The sequence below is a fragment of the Neurospora tetrasperma genome, assembly GCF_000213175.1.
Source record: "Neurospora tetrasperma FGSC 2508 unplaced genomic scaffold NEUTE1scaffold_81, whole genome shotgun sequence".
Classification (NCBI taxonomy): domain Eukaryota; kingdom Fungi; phylum Ascomycota; class Sordariomycetes; order Sordariales; family Sordariaceae; genus Neurospora; species Neurospora tetrasperma.
In genome coordinates, this window is record NW_009799179.1 from 4,746,462 (window position 1) to 4,760,016 (window position 13,555).

The 13,555-nt window shown below is 52.9% G+C and overlaps 5 protein-coding genes across 5 annotated transcripts; 4 read left to right on the top strand and 1 right to left on the bottom strand.

Moving 5' to 3' along the window:
* Positions 1 to 2,720: 2,720 nt before the first annotated feature.
* On the top strand, positions 2,721 to 4,083 carry NEUTE1DRAFT_126029 (uncharacterized protein; the record flags this gene model as incomplete). Its single annotated transcript, XM_009857881.1, has 2 exons — positions 2,721 to 3,206; positions 3,399 to 4,083. 2 exons carry the CDS (start codon positions 2,915 to 2,917, stop codon positions 3,857 to 3,859), a joined length of 753 nt encoding a protein of 250 aa, XP_009856183.1.
* An 894-nt stretch (positions 4,084 to 4,977) lies between these two features.
* On the bottom strand, positions 4,978 to 6,372 carry NEUTE1DRAFT_90962 (Rotamase PTPA-2; the record flags this gene model as incomplete). The annotated part of the gene is made up of 1 exon (XM_009857882.1): positions 4,978 to 6,372. The coding sequence occupies one exon, from the start codon at positions 6,370 to 6,372 to the stop codon at positions 5,023 to 5,025; it is 1,350 nt and encodes a 449-aa protein (XP_009856184.1).
* A 481-nt stretch (positions 6,373 to 6,853) lies between these two features.
* NEUTE1DRAFT_72274 (uncharacterized protein) lies at positions 6,854 to 7,907 on the top strand (the record flags this gene model as incomplete). The annotated part of the gene is made up of 3 exons (XM_009857883.1): positions 6,854 to 7,168; positions 7,243 to 7,400; positions 7,461 to 7,907. The coding sequence occupies 3 exons, from the start codon at positions 6,982 to 6,984 to the stop codon at positions 7,869 to 7,871; spliced, it is 756 nt and encodes a 251-aa protein (XP_009856185.1).
* Positions 7,908 to 7,909: 2 nt separating this feature from the next.
* On the top strand, positions 7,910 to 8,618 carry NEUTE1DRAFT_118828 (uncharacterized protein; the record flags this gene model as incomplete). Its single annotated transcript, XM_009857884.1, has 1 exon — positions 7,910 to 8,618. The coding sequence occupies one exon, from the start codon at positions 7,958 to 7,960 to the stop codon at positions 8,171 to 8,173; it is 216 nt and encodes a 71-aa protein (XP_009856186.1).
* Positions 8,619 to 10,790: 2,172 nt separating this feature from the next.
* On the top strand, positions 10,791 to 13,228 carry NEUTE1DRAFT_90967 (uncharacterized protein; the record flags this gene model as incomplete). The annotated part of the gene is made up of 2 exons (XM_009857885.1): positions 10,791 to 12,351; positions 12,423 to 13,228. 2 exons carry the CDS (start codon positions 10,791 to 10,793, stop codon positions 12,911 to 12,913), a joined length of 2,052 nt encoding a protein of 683 aa, XP_009856187.1.
* Between the last annotated feature and the right edge of the window lie 327 nt (positions 13,229 to 13,555).

The window sequence follows — 13,555 nt, forward strand, 5'->3', positions numbered from 1 at the left end:
ATACACTACATAGTACACCTCTGCCCGGCGCCCGGGCGAGGGGGATATTTGGATCTTGTGAATTTACCGTTAGTGTAGAGCGGTGGCAAAAAGCAGGTGTTTACAGAAGAATAGCAGTTATACACTACAGCAAGAAATTTTAGTTTCGTGTAGGCTGCAAGTAACATGCTAACCCCCTCCCCCCTTTTCCCCTCCTTCCCAGCAGTGTAAAGAGCAAGCACAGCGATACAGGGGGGGACCAATTGTGCATCGAGGCTATCGGATTTGGAGGTTTGGGGAGGCAAAGGCCTGAATGGCTTACCTGGTTTGTCAACACAAGTAGTGGCGCGCATGATTCAGTCCATTTGACTGGTGCCAGGTGCCATGGTCATCTGTCCCTCCATATTCCCAGCATGTGTTACTATGCTTTCACCGCTCGACCTTCAGGGGACAATATGCTTGCTTGGAAAGCGTGATGGGGAGGACAGGTATTGAGTGGATGTACGGATTTTGCACGTGCATATTGTAGGGACTCGTCACAAGCCGATAATCCATAATGGTGATGGATTGGTTGATGGGACAAGTAGACGCACGTTTTCTCCCCTTGCCTCGACGGTTGAGTGGTTTCCACATCAACTGGTTAGACCGACGACAATAAGCAAACAGACCAGCAGTGGCTGGGTAATTAATTGATAAAATGCCCCAGATCGAAGACATTGATGGCAACCCGGACAGGAACAATAGAACAATACCGTACGGACCACCTTACGCACCGTCGGACCTGATTGATTGCACCTGGAATGTGATATCGAACTTGCCATCCAAAAGGGGTGTTGGTGAAAGGTGTGCACTACAAAAAGTGCTGTCTGATACCATGTCGCCCCACAACTTTCGGGATACCGGCGTGTCCTCCTATCAATAAAAGTCAGTACACTAAAAGATTTCAAAGGTAATGTGCATGTGAGCCTTTTCAGCCGTGTCTCCTCTCATTCTCTACTATCAAAGTAAGTACGTACATAGTACTCAAGGCTGGTTGGGGTAGCAAATACGGTCTGCATTTCAGGCTGTTATTGGCATCCTTCTGGGGTCAAGTGCTGCGTTCAACGTGAAAGCCGCCTGACCCGTTAGACCCGTCTCTCAAAGTGATGATCAAGCCTGATTGAGAGGCGATGGTCCTTTGAACCGGAAAACGGCTCCAACCGACGACCGTGAGAGTTGAAGATCCGTCACCTTCAAATGAAAAGCCAAACCCCGAGAGCTGCGGTTTCGGGAGGCCGAATGGAATGTGCGAACAAGGTCGAGCGTTTTCAACTGGGTCCTGCTAGGGGTCAACAGACCCCTACGGAGAAATCATGCTGCCAGTCATTCTGTCGACAGCGCGCTAACACCTCGGGACACTTAGGCCGGGGCGTGGCAGGCTTGGTTCGCTTACGCCGTACCGGTACCGGCGCTAGGCCCAAGGGAGCGTCAATCGGGATCTCCGTCCTCCAGGGTTTTCACATTGACGGCTTTCAGTTGGTCCAGTTGCGGCTTCCGGCTTTTGGACTACGAGGGCGCGCAAGAGCGACGGCGGCGGCAGAGGAGGAATTGGAAGGTGGTGTGCGACTGTCCGGATGTTCATGGGTTTTGCTTTGATGGGAGGATGGTGCGCTCCACTGAGCCATCATGGGCCAGTGCTAGGCCATTTGATTGGTGCATACGACGTGTCGCTACCGGGTAAAAGACCCCGCCTCCTCCACCCCTCCACTCTGGTTCGCCGGCCTGGGGACTCCTCCTCTTGCTAAGTTGCTAGTGTACGTACCGGCCCGGGCATTGTCAGACTGTCAGATCAGACAAGTGGTGTAGTTCCATCACTCACTCAGCTACAATACCAGGCTGCCTCTAGGTTTTTGTGGCCCGTTCATGCCATCGATTTGCTGCCGTACAAGCACGGGCATCGCTGCGCCATTCCTCCTTCACGATTCAAACCTTTAGGTTCATCTTAACCAAGGAAGTGGAAGCTGGCCATTCACATTCACGGGTTTACCCCAGTGGCCATCGTTTCCTTGCCCACTGAGCGCACTGCACTCGACGCATCGACCAGCATTAAAGTCCAGTCTTGCCCGTCACTTGCAGTGCATTGCCCTGGCCATTGGATTTGCCCACTTTGCGGGCTAGCTTCCAGAACCGTCCCAGCTCTCTCGGTCTCTCAGCTGCAGGAATCGGCCCTGTCCTTTTTCAGGTTCTCATCCTGTCGTCTCCATTTGCCATCCGCTCTGCCAGTCGCAGCTGCAGGTGCCTGTCCCTTGAATACTTAGGTAGAGGTAGGTTCCAGGTCATTGCGGGTTACCGTGCCGCAGCAAATAAACCACCTCCGCCCACCGCCTTTTTTTTTCCCCCAAAGGGTTTCCATTTTCTTTTTCTCGCTGAGCACAGAAACAGTTTCTTACCATCACGTCAACAGAATCATCCCCCCGTCCTGTGTGCGACGCAGGCGTGGATTCACCGTCTCAAAGCTCGCTCGCAGGCATTGTCGCGGGCACGGCACCTACCGCCAGGGCTTTCCATCGACGGGTACCGGATACATCGCCGGATACTGGAGACTGGAGACTGGATGTCCCATCCCCATCCCAGTGACCGAGACCAGATCCAGGTCACCTAGCCCGCCCGGTACCTCAGTCCAGGCCAAGAAAGAAAACCACACCCTCGAATCCGACCTGACCCTGACCCGATTCCCAAGCATTGTTGTCTCGGGGGAAAAGACAAGGATATCTTGTTTGCTGCGCCCAGTGCAGTGTTTTGCGACAGCCTCCCGGATTTAGAAATCACAGAAATACCTGTTGCATTTCGCTCGCGTCTTCCGTATTCCATCCTTTTCTGCGCCAGTCCATGATTTCTGTGTCGAGGTAATTACAGGTCGGGTTTTAAGAGAGCATCGACTGCCACGCCCATCACCATGGAACCCGTCCCAGAGACCGAGCGAATGGAGGAGTTCCGCCCCTCTCCTCTTCCCAGTCTGAGAGTCAACGCACCCGAGTTCGACTACTTGCGCAAGCCGCCCACCCTTCGCCGATCAACCGACCCCTCTCCAGCGTCCCCCACCTCGCCATCTTGGTCGACTCCCACTCTTCCATATCGCCCTCGCGCCTCATCCCCGCTGTCTACGCTTCATGTCAGGTCGAGGTCTGCAGTAAACTTAGCACCACCCATGGCGCGCACTCAGTCTATGCCCGGCGTAAACGGGTCCGGTCATCTTCTCTTCTCACCACATATCCGGCCACAAAGCCCTGCTCAGTCGCCGAGCCGGGTCCGTCCTTTGCGCAAACCAGTCGACGAAGTTTTCCCTTCCTCGCCAACTCGTGTCTCGGTCCATGACCTTGAAAGGCAGCTTTCCGAGAGAAACAGCTCGCCAAACCTAACCCTTGGGTCAACATCTACAGTAACTTCAACGGCCCGACTACGAAGACCTTCTTCACCTTTACGGCTTGTTCATCATGCCAGCACCACATCGTTGTCATCCGTACCATCAACTCCTACTTCAGTCGCATCGTCGCCATCCTACCGAGCTTACGACTCATTTTCCAGCAACTATTATACAACCTCCATGCCTTCAACACCTACTTCCATGAGATCCAGGAGCCCCAGTATTTCCAGTCTTGAAACCATCCCAGACACCCCAGATGCCGAGGAGGCCGCTCTAGAAGCCGAGAGAATCGCGCAGCTTAAGGCCGAAGCGGAGGCGGCGGAAGGTGGCGGTGATACCAAAAGCAAAGCGAATGCGGATGCTTTGTCGCGAGGCAGGACGTTAGGGTTTGTTTCCAGAGACAAGCGGAAGCGGTGGAGTGTCTGCGGTGCGGAGAGGAGACAGGATCTCGATTTGGAGACTATTTGGGAGGATTAAACCTTTCGGACCTGTCAGTGGTGTGTTTCTCTTGGTCCGGTACAGTACCAAGGAACGACGTCCGTCACAGTAGCGACACCCAGACAGGCAGATGCGCCCGGTGTTCCCGATCTGGGTACGAGGACGAGGTTTATCTTGTTTGCATACTGGGCGGCGGCTTTTTTCCAGTCTTTTCTCCTTTTTTTTACGAAGCATATCGGCATCGAACTCTTTCAACCATTGGGAAATATTGGCGGCGTTTGGTGGGGATGGAATTATTCCCTTCGATACCCTCTCTGCATGGGTGTCCGACAGTCGAAGGACGCCGATGGCAGCAGCCGTTCTTGTGCGTTGGGTAAAGCAAAGCACTTTGCGATGAATGTGGTGTGGGTTTCGTTTTTCAGCCATCATCATGAATGAGGTCAATCTGTCGTTTTTTTTCGCGGCCTTCTTCCTTTTCCTTCGCTCGTTTCGTTTAGCGACTATTGGTTGGGGCCTTGGAATGGAGTTGGACTGTATGTTACCATCGGATTTCCCTACGGCTTGAATAAGTTAGTCATAAGCGCTCTAAAGGATTCGCCTAGCCCTCTTCATATCATCAAAAAATTGGATTGTGATTTGTTGTGGAATGTGCTCTTTGCTCTGTTGTGGCTTTCCTAGCGTACTATGCTTGCTCATCCACGCTCGACAGCTTGACGCATCGATAGCAATCTTGTACGGGTACGTTGGACATGCCGAAGATACAGACAAGCTTACATCGTAGGCACAGCGCATTTGAAAGGAACATGATGTCGTACTTCGCCCATTCACTCTTGCTATTCCATCAGCCTCTGTTTACTCAACATAACGCAGTCCGTCATTTCTCCACAATTCTGCTACCCGATTCATCGTCGAAGAAATCGAATACCCGGCCCAACCTAATGACAGCCTGTGAAGGCGCAGTTACGTGAAAGTGTCAGACCCTAGTGAACTTTGTCTGGCTTTGATAACGCTATTATACCACCGCTAGACCTTTAGCGATACAGGATAGTTCGTGAGCATGTTAGTATGACCTTTGTAGTCTTTGCGGCTTGATTATTACTCTTGATGTATAGAGTGACGTCGAGCAGATATAACAGGAACACGATAAACAATACACTAAGACAGGAACAAGATCAACATTACACTAAGATATAACATCGACCTCAGTCAAAAGGTATTCTTCTCAAACTCTCCACCTGTCCCCTCTTCCGCATTTCCTCCGCCGCCGCCAGACTACTCGGTACCTTGATACCGCAGCAATCGCCCCAGCCAGTCGGCTGATGAACATGCCTCTTGCCATCACTATCGTCGTACACCTCCACCTCGCCACCCTCCTCTTCATTTTCCTCGCTACCCAAGGCATTGGGATCTTGTTCGCTCATACCCTCCGCGGCAGGAATTAGCGATCCGAACAAGAAATGCTGCATAACCGGTAACTTCTTCAGCACCTCCGACACAAACATCCTCCTCATCCCGCCCTCAATTTTCTCCCAATTCTTGGCGTTACTGATATCATCCAGCATCGGACTATACCACCCTAAACCTTTCACCGTCTTGGTGCTATTGACGAACGCCACCTGGCCCAGGTACAAAAAGTCATGCCCGAACTCCTCCAGCGTCAGCTCCTGATGGATCGCCCGTGGCGTGATAAAGTGGTGATGCAACAGCTGGCTGGCACCAAACAGAAATGGCAAGAACTGGTAATCGTCCAGCCCCCACACGCCGTGCGAGCCTGCTGGCTCGAGATAGTACGTCATCTGAATCAGGCGCATAACTTCTAGGTAGCGGGCGAAGATGCGGAGCACGACGGCTTTGAAGTCGGATTGTTCGAGGACCGAGAGCTGGTACAGGCACAGCAGCCACATGATGAAGTTAAGCTCGTGACCCGAGCCGTAGTCGATGCGCGTGCGGTTGCCGAAGGACTGGTTGAGGTAGGCTGAGGCCTCAGTGACGGCAGCGTCGGGAAGTTTGCCTCCCAGAAAGGCGGCGTGCCATTGATGTCCGCGCTGCTTGACCTTGTCGAGAAAGAGACGGAAGGTCTTGTTGCCGAAGCGGGAGCCGCCTTGGTCGTTTGGTGGCGACTCTTTGCACAACGCTTCGGTCTCGTCAAGGATGCGAAGGATGGCCTTCACGGGCTCGCTCAGGTCAGAGTCCTTGATAGCCGAGATGGGCGTGTCGGCTACGGATTCAGAGAGGGAGAAGACGAAAGAGAGGATGAGATTGAAAGAGGGAGAGGCCAGGAAGAGCTCGTGGTCTTTTCGGAGAAGAATCCGCCGGACGGGCGTCTGGAACACCAGAGTGGATGGGTCGGGGCGCGGAGGTAGGGCGGGGGTTTCTGGAACCGGAGTCGGGTTCGATGGTTCCTGCTTCCGTCGCCTGGGCTCTAGCTTGGGGATACGGTCTCGTAGATTCGGGATGGCCTGGCCGGCTTTGGAGATGGGTTGTCCTGAGGCTGCTGGCGATCCTTGGCCGGTGCCTATGCCTGACCTTCCTGTTGTCGCCGATGAGTCCATGATGGATGAAAGCTGGATGTTCTGAGCAGTGTGAAGGTAGGCTTCTCCGTGGTCGGTATTGCAGTTGACCGTACTCGTTATTTTAGATAAGATGACTGATGGAACAAGCTGGGGAGAGTGGTTCCGTGATGTAGGTGGAAGGGTACGAGTGTGGATGGTGGAAGGGAAGTTTACCTACCTACCCCAAGGTAGTGACGGGCAATCCCCTGGACGCTGTGAGCATTCTAGTCTACCCCGCCGTAGAGCCATCGTGGGGCAGGCAAAGTGCTGACGGCAGAAAGCGTAATGGCGTTCTTTGGCGGGCCCGCGGCCGTTCGTGAGTTCGTTCCACTGGCTGGCTGGGCTGCAGCTTTCTGAAAGCTTGGCAGGCACTGCGGGCCCGCCGCTGGGAAAGAACGGAGTGGGGTCACCTCAAAAGCTAGCGCCCGGGCTGCAGATCCCGTCGTGGAGGAACGACCCGCCTTCAACATCCCGCCTTCAACATCCCGCCTTCAAATCTTCACTCGCGCCTCAGAAACAAGCTCGCTCATCACTTGATTTCAACCGCCGTCCGTCAACCAAATTCTAAGCCCCACCTACCCTCACACCGACCCAAATACTACTCACATCATGGCCACCGTGGCACCTGAAGCGTCTCTCAACGCCCTTCCCCGGGCGGATGGATCGGCCAGATACTCATATGCTGGGTACACGGTCACGGCATCTGTCAATGGACCCATTGAGGCTCAGCGTCGGGACGAACATGCTTACGAGGCTCACGTTGATGTAATCGTACGACCCTCTGCCGGGGTAGGAGGTGAGAACATCATAATGGCACCACCACCACCCAGGCAAAGGACTACATCTCACCTACTTTACTTTTCTATATAGGAACACGAGAGCGCCATCTGGAATCAATTTTGCAGTCCTCTCTTTCTCAAATCATCCTTGTCAAGAACTTTCCCCGTTCTGTCATCCAAATTGTTCTTCAAGTTGAGAGCACGCCTGAAAATGCTTACGTCAACACAAAACTGGTCCAGGCCAGTTTGGTAAGAGAATTTGAACCCTTTCTCCCTCTGTTGGTAGGCTATAACTAATCCTGGCAACAGAACCTCCCCATCATACCGGCCTTGCTCCAGACTGCCGTTCTCGCTCTTCTATCGGCTGCTGTGCCAATGAAGGCAACCGCTACATCCACAGTGGTGGCGGTGGTATCCGACGACGGTTCGAAGAAGATCGTGGCTGATCCCTCCCCCAAGGATATCAAAGAGGCAACCTCGCTACACGTCCTTGCTTTTACCTCGCACGATGAACTGCTTCTTTCAGAAAGCGAAGGTGACTTCACCGTCAAGGAATGGGATGGCGTTTACGAAAATGCCCAGAAGATTTGCTGTCAGACTGCCTCAAAGCAGGACGGTATCGATATGGTGCTTGACGATGACGCGTCCAGCCCAGATATGCGCCATTTCCTTCGGTCGACGCTGGAGACCAAAGTAGCATCCGACCTCCACTGGAAGTGAAGATACATTCGGACCGGACTGTCTGCTCGTATCTCGTGCGTTTCAAAAGCCGAAGGGTTGAACAGTCGGCTCATGATGTTTCTGAAATGAGAACTCATAGGCCTTTTCGCCGGTTGACGGGACAAGTGCAACTTGCAATGCGACTCGATAATCCTGTATCCGTGGCAAAAAGCCAGTCTGGACGGATACGAACCAGACACATTGCAAAGATAACCGCTACCCTCTCGGCACAATCACACATCACTCGGCAAAGTGGAGATTGTGATCGCGTTGGATATCAATCAGCGCAACGGAGTGGATAACTATCTCGAGCGAGATTTTACGTGGACTATGCACGGGTTCCTTTGACAAAACATCGCCACTTCAAACGCACAAGAGGTGGGTCCGACATAGGGGGTATGTTTGAATATTCCAGGCCAGGGCCAGACCCCTGTTTCATGTCGCCTTTCCCAGGCACTGATGTCACGGGGCATTACGGTCTTGGTGTCCCGGGTGTGACTGAAGAACCAATCGACAAGATTAGAACGGATATTATGAGTGCTTTCGATAAGGCACTGGGGTTGTGGGAGTTATCTAATCCGGATGATGGAGCCACGCAGCTGTGAGCCTCGAGCTGATGGTTTGGTGCCCCTGCGTTGGGCTTTTCGAAAGCGTCTATTCTTCGCCTCCCTATGTGTCAGGCTTGATCTTATGCAACACGCAATTCTTAGTCCCATTCCGACTCCTTGACTATTGGTCGTGTTCGCCATCTTTTTAGCTGTCTACGCGGCTTGTGACGGCATCAATGCACAACGGCCTTTGTCTGATTCGAGCGGGTCAAACAGAGCTTCACGGAACACCACATGGGGCTGTCATGAAGATGTGCAGTGTAAGTTTGTGCAGTGAGAATAGCGAAACGAAAGCGCTTGTGTTGTGATGCAGATGCTGAATACCGCAAAGGCATATTGATTGATGCAGAATCGAGCTTTGGTACCCTGCCTTGCCTGCGCCCTGGCCGGAGACGGACTATCGGCGTCCTTCGGCAACCTGTGCCGGGAGATGCTGTCTGAGCGGCTGAGCTAGCGCCTGTACCCCGGACGTTCGCCTCCAAAACCCCAGCAGTACCAGGATACATGAGACGTAACTTAACACCTTGAATTTCAGTCTACCATGCTCTGGACCCCTCCTCGCATCACATTGGGGAAAGGGGTGGGAGGACTGATGAGAAGCTTCGAGTTACGCCAGAAATCCCTGAGGACGCCTCTGTCACAAGCACTAGGACCATCCAAGAGATTGGAGAAGCTGAAGGCACTAGTACGTACATACAGCGTGCTGTATCCATATTCTCCTGCAGATACACCCATCTTGACACACCTGCTTCCGCGTTTCGATACCCGCCATTGCAGCTCTTTGTATAATGCTGTAACCCAAAGGAAACCGCACAAGAACGCCCCCAAACTTGAGTCCCAAAATAGAACAACTATACATATGTAATAGTGTACACATAAGTGTTTGGTGTACACATTCCGGGGTAGCCTAGGAGCTCCAACTCCACCCCTGTGCCGCATCCGGAATACATCGAACAGCTCCGTCCTGATCTCACAGATTGCGACCCGCCGAAACGTCTACTACTAGTGTACCTATCACCGGCGCCCCACTTCTCTCCCGGATTTGTCTCGTGGTATTAAATCACAAGCACGGCTGATGTTAGTTATACTGCCTTCATCGTCTGCTCTTCATTCGTGTGCATATTTGCTACTTTCGCTGTCTATACCCTTGATTCGAGGACTTCCATTCTCTCTGCATCTGGATGCAGCTACATTGTCAGAACTCTGGTAGTTCTCACTGTCCTATCTCTATCACTTCTTTTAATATTTCTTCTGTTCACAGTTCTCCGTTGGATTCCCAGACGAGTTCGAGTCATTTGACGGTCCACTTACTGTCCTAATCACGTCGAAGAACTACCACGGCACAAGACTATCGATTAATCTTGGAACTTCTATTCGCATTCCCGCACCCAACTAAGACTATTGACAGCTGCATATCAAACCCAGGTACGTTTGCCCTTTCACCTTCTCTGCAGTCTCGGCCTTTCTCTCACATCAAGCGCCATGTTGGCTACAACTTGGAGATGATAGAGAGTCTGGGCGAGTCTCGACCAGGATACCCCGAAAACCAACGGACCCGCTAACTGCTCGTTCACAACTTACCAGATTTGCCTCTGTCTTTGACCCTTCTTTGGCCCATTGTGTAAATTGACAGCGCCATCACGTTGGAATTGATTACAAAGCCAAGCTTGCAGCGAATCTCGAGACGCAAGACAACCGCCGCCGTTGTTTGATCTGTTTCCCAGACACTTTGTACTTGCTCGTGTTTGCGTCCAGGCACAGACATCTCGCTTGGAACATAAGCAGCTAAACTATCTTGGGAACGTCGCAATTCGTTCCAGCGCCCGATTTCGCCGCGTTGCATTCACCGTTGCACCGATAAGATTGCGTTGCAGCAGGTCGCATCTCACACAGACCTTCGCCTTTGTCCTGGTTCCGTGCGATCCGATAAGTCAATCGGAACGGCCCTTGCACTAATCACACACTGTACGGACTACTCACTCCAACGGTGACTTTACCCCATACTCAACCCTACAATCGAAGGGGGGCGTTTTCCCAGTGCGGCCTTCCACCGGCTACTTGCGATCTCGAATCACTCACCAACTCGACCGGACTTTTTTTCCAGCAGTGAGCTGAGCCGGCGCATTTCGTACCTGGCCCGCACAAAGAACTGGCTAAACTTGGGCTGCGGCAAAGCAAAGCGGACGATCTGCCGAAAATAGACAACGGCATCTTCCACTACGGTAGCACCTGCACCAGAGACAGCTCCCACCGATATCGATCGATCCACCCACCTAACACAATGCCGTTCTCTAGCAGAGAACCTGTCAACATGCCGCTGCCGGCCCCAATCCTGTCACCCACAGCGATCCACCCCGCGCTGAGCGATTCGGCCACCTCGCCTGCGCCTGGGAGTGGGAGTGCTGGGACCTCTCATCCCAACGCCCAGAACCATTCCTCTGACTCTCCTCACCCACCATCTTACCCACACCCGCTCCTCCTTCCGCTCCCACGCACCCGCCCGTCGTTCGCATCCTTGGATCAGTGTGCCTCCGATGGAGTTCCCCAGGCACGCTTCTCCGATGATGCTGACCGCCCAAAGAGTTCATATGCAACTCTAGGACGCGCATCAACTTTGGATTGCGCCATCTCCGACGCAGATACCGCAGCTGGAACCCCCAATCTCCGACATGAAGGCCTTGACTCTGTGACACCCAGACAGACTCCCAAACCTGCATTCGCTTCTCCCTTTATCTCGCTAGATACCCCCGTGCAGACGGACTACAACCCGGTGCGAACCGCGCTCTCTCCCGCTTCAGCGTCAGCCTCCACCTTCGCTCACTCGCAACCACCACCCCACGTTCCCGGACATAAGAAGAACGCCCTGTCGATTGAGTCTGTGCCCCGGCAGACTATTATGAAAGCATTGGCATCGGTGGCCCGCAACAACAGACCTGAGCCTCTCTCTCTTTCCGGCATGCTGTCCGCACACAACATGCCTCAGGACGGTGACAACCGTCCCTCCACTTCGTCGTCGCAGAAGCTGTGCGATGCCCTCAACGGCATCGCTCTCTCCGGCAGCACTTCGCTACAGTCACCATGCTTCTACCACAACCGCTTCGACGACGCGGTCGACATCGACAAGGTGCTGGAGGAGATCAAGAACGATGAGTGGATGTCGCATTCCCGTCTTGTTCAGACGGCCACTGGTGTACGAGAAGTGTCCAAGCAGCTTCAGCGACGGCCCATTCGACGAGCCGTCAAGAATGTTATGATTGTCACCAAGGCCCGCGACAACCAGCTGGTTGTCCTCACCCGTGAACTAGCCCTCTGGCTTCTCCGAACCCCCCGTTATGGCTCTGATCTGGGAGTAAACGTCTACGTTGACGCCAAGCTTCGAAACTCGAAACGCTTCAACGCTACGAGCATTACCGACGAGAATCCACGCTTTCAAACCATGCTCAAATATTGGTCACCAGACCTTTGCTGGAGTCAGCCCGAAAAGTTCGATCTGGTGCTCACTTTGGGCGGTGATGGCACCGTGCTCTTCACATCTTGGTTATTCCAGCGCATTGTCCCGCCAGTATTATCATTCAGCTTGGGGAGCTTGGGCTTCCTGACCAATTTCGAATTCGAGAGATACAAGGATCACCTAAATCGCATCATGGGTGACGAAGGTATGCGCGTCAACCTGCGCATGCGCTTCACATGCACGGTATACCGGGATGGGCCCCTCGGACAAGAAATGGAGGAAGGGGAGCAGTTCGAAGTTCTCAACGAGTTGGTCATTGACCGAGGACCGTCGCCTTATGTGTCCAACCTCGAACTGTACGGTGACAACGAGCTGTTGACCGTCGTCCAGGCGGACGGTTGCATCTTTTCCACTCCAACTGGTAAGTCCAACCACATCTATGAGCACAATCAAAGCAGATCTGGGCGCTAACGTGATTCTTCTTTAACCTAGGCTCAACAGCATACTCCCTCTCCGCCGGCGGCTCCCTCGTCCACCCCGACATCCCCGCCATCCTTCTCACGCCTATCTGCCCACACACGCTCTCCTTCCGACCCATGGTCCTCTCGGACACCATGCTCCTCCGCGTCACCATCCCGCGCAGCAGCCGTGCAACCGCCTACTGTGCCTTCGATGGCAAGGGCCGCGTCGAGCTCCGCCAGGGTGATAGCGTCACCATTACTGCCTCCCAATACCCTTTCCCTACAGTCGTCCGCACCGACGCCGAGTGGTTCGACAGCGTCTCTAGAACATTGCGGTGGAACACGCGCGGCGCGATGCAAAAGGCCTTTGACGCTTCCTCAGGAGGGACTGGAAGCGATGCAGGTGGGGAACAGGAGGAGGAAGGGTGGGATATTGATACTGATTCGGCTTGTTATGCGAGCGAGGAAGGGAGCGTGAGTGCGAGTCCGTTAAGGAGGCAGATGAGTCTTTTGGGCATGTGAAGCACATGATTTTTTTTCTTTGTATACAAAAGAGTGAAAGGGACGTTGGATTCTTTTGGAAAGAAGCAATGTGTTTCGAGAAGGCATAAGCGACGGAATTTTTCAGGTTCTTTTTATTCCCCCCTTTTCCATATCTCATCATTGGGGGACCGAGATATTCTGGCTGAGGAAAGACAACAAGAATAATGAAGCAGGAAAGAAGAGATAAGGCATGGAGAGGATAGAGGCACATCAACGCACGTACTAAGGGATTGGGTTGAAGTTCTTGAGCTGTTATACAGTACACAGCGCCCAACAGCTAGCTGTACATGCCCTTTGATTATAAATCTTTGGAAGGCACTGGATATACAACTGGCGTATACGGAGTTTTCTAGATCATTTCTTTTTTTTTTTTTTTTTTTTTTTTTTTTGACTATACAAAAGGAGTGGACAGAACAACAAGATTCCCTGAACAATGAACCCCAACGAAAGATTCCAGTGATCTCTGAATTTCTGGTGCTTTAATAGCCAGATCATGTAGCTAAATAGGTACGCATTTCGGCGCGCCACGCCTGGTATCGATGAAACCCTCTTTACGTTTTACTCATGCAAGCCATACGTCAGGAAGCGATCGGTTAGGCATGATGTACGCGCGCGCGCATA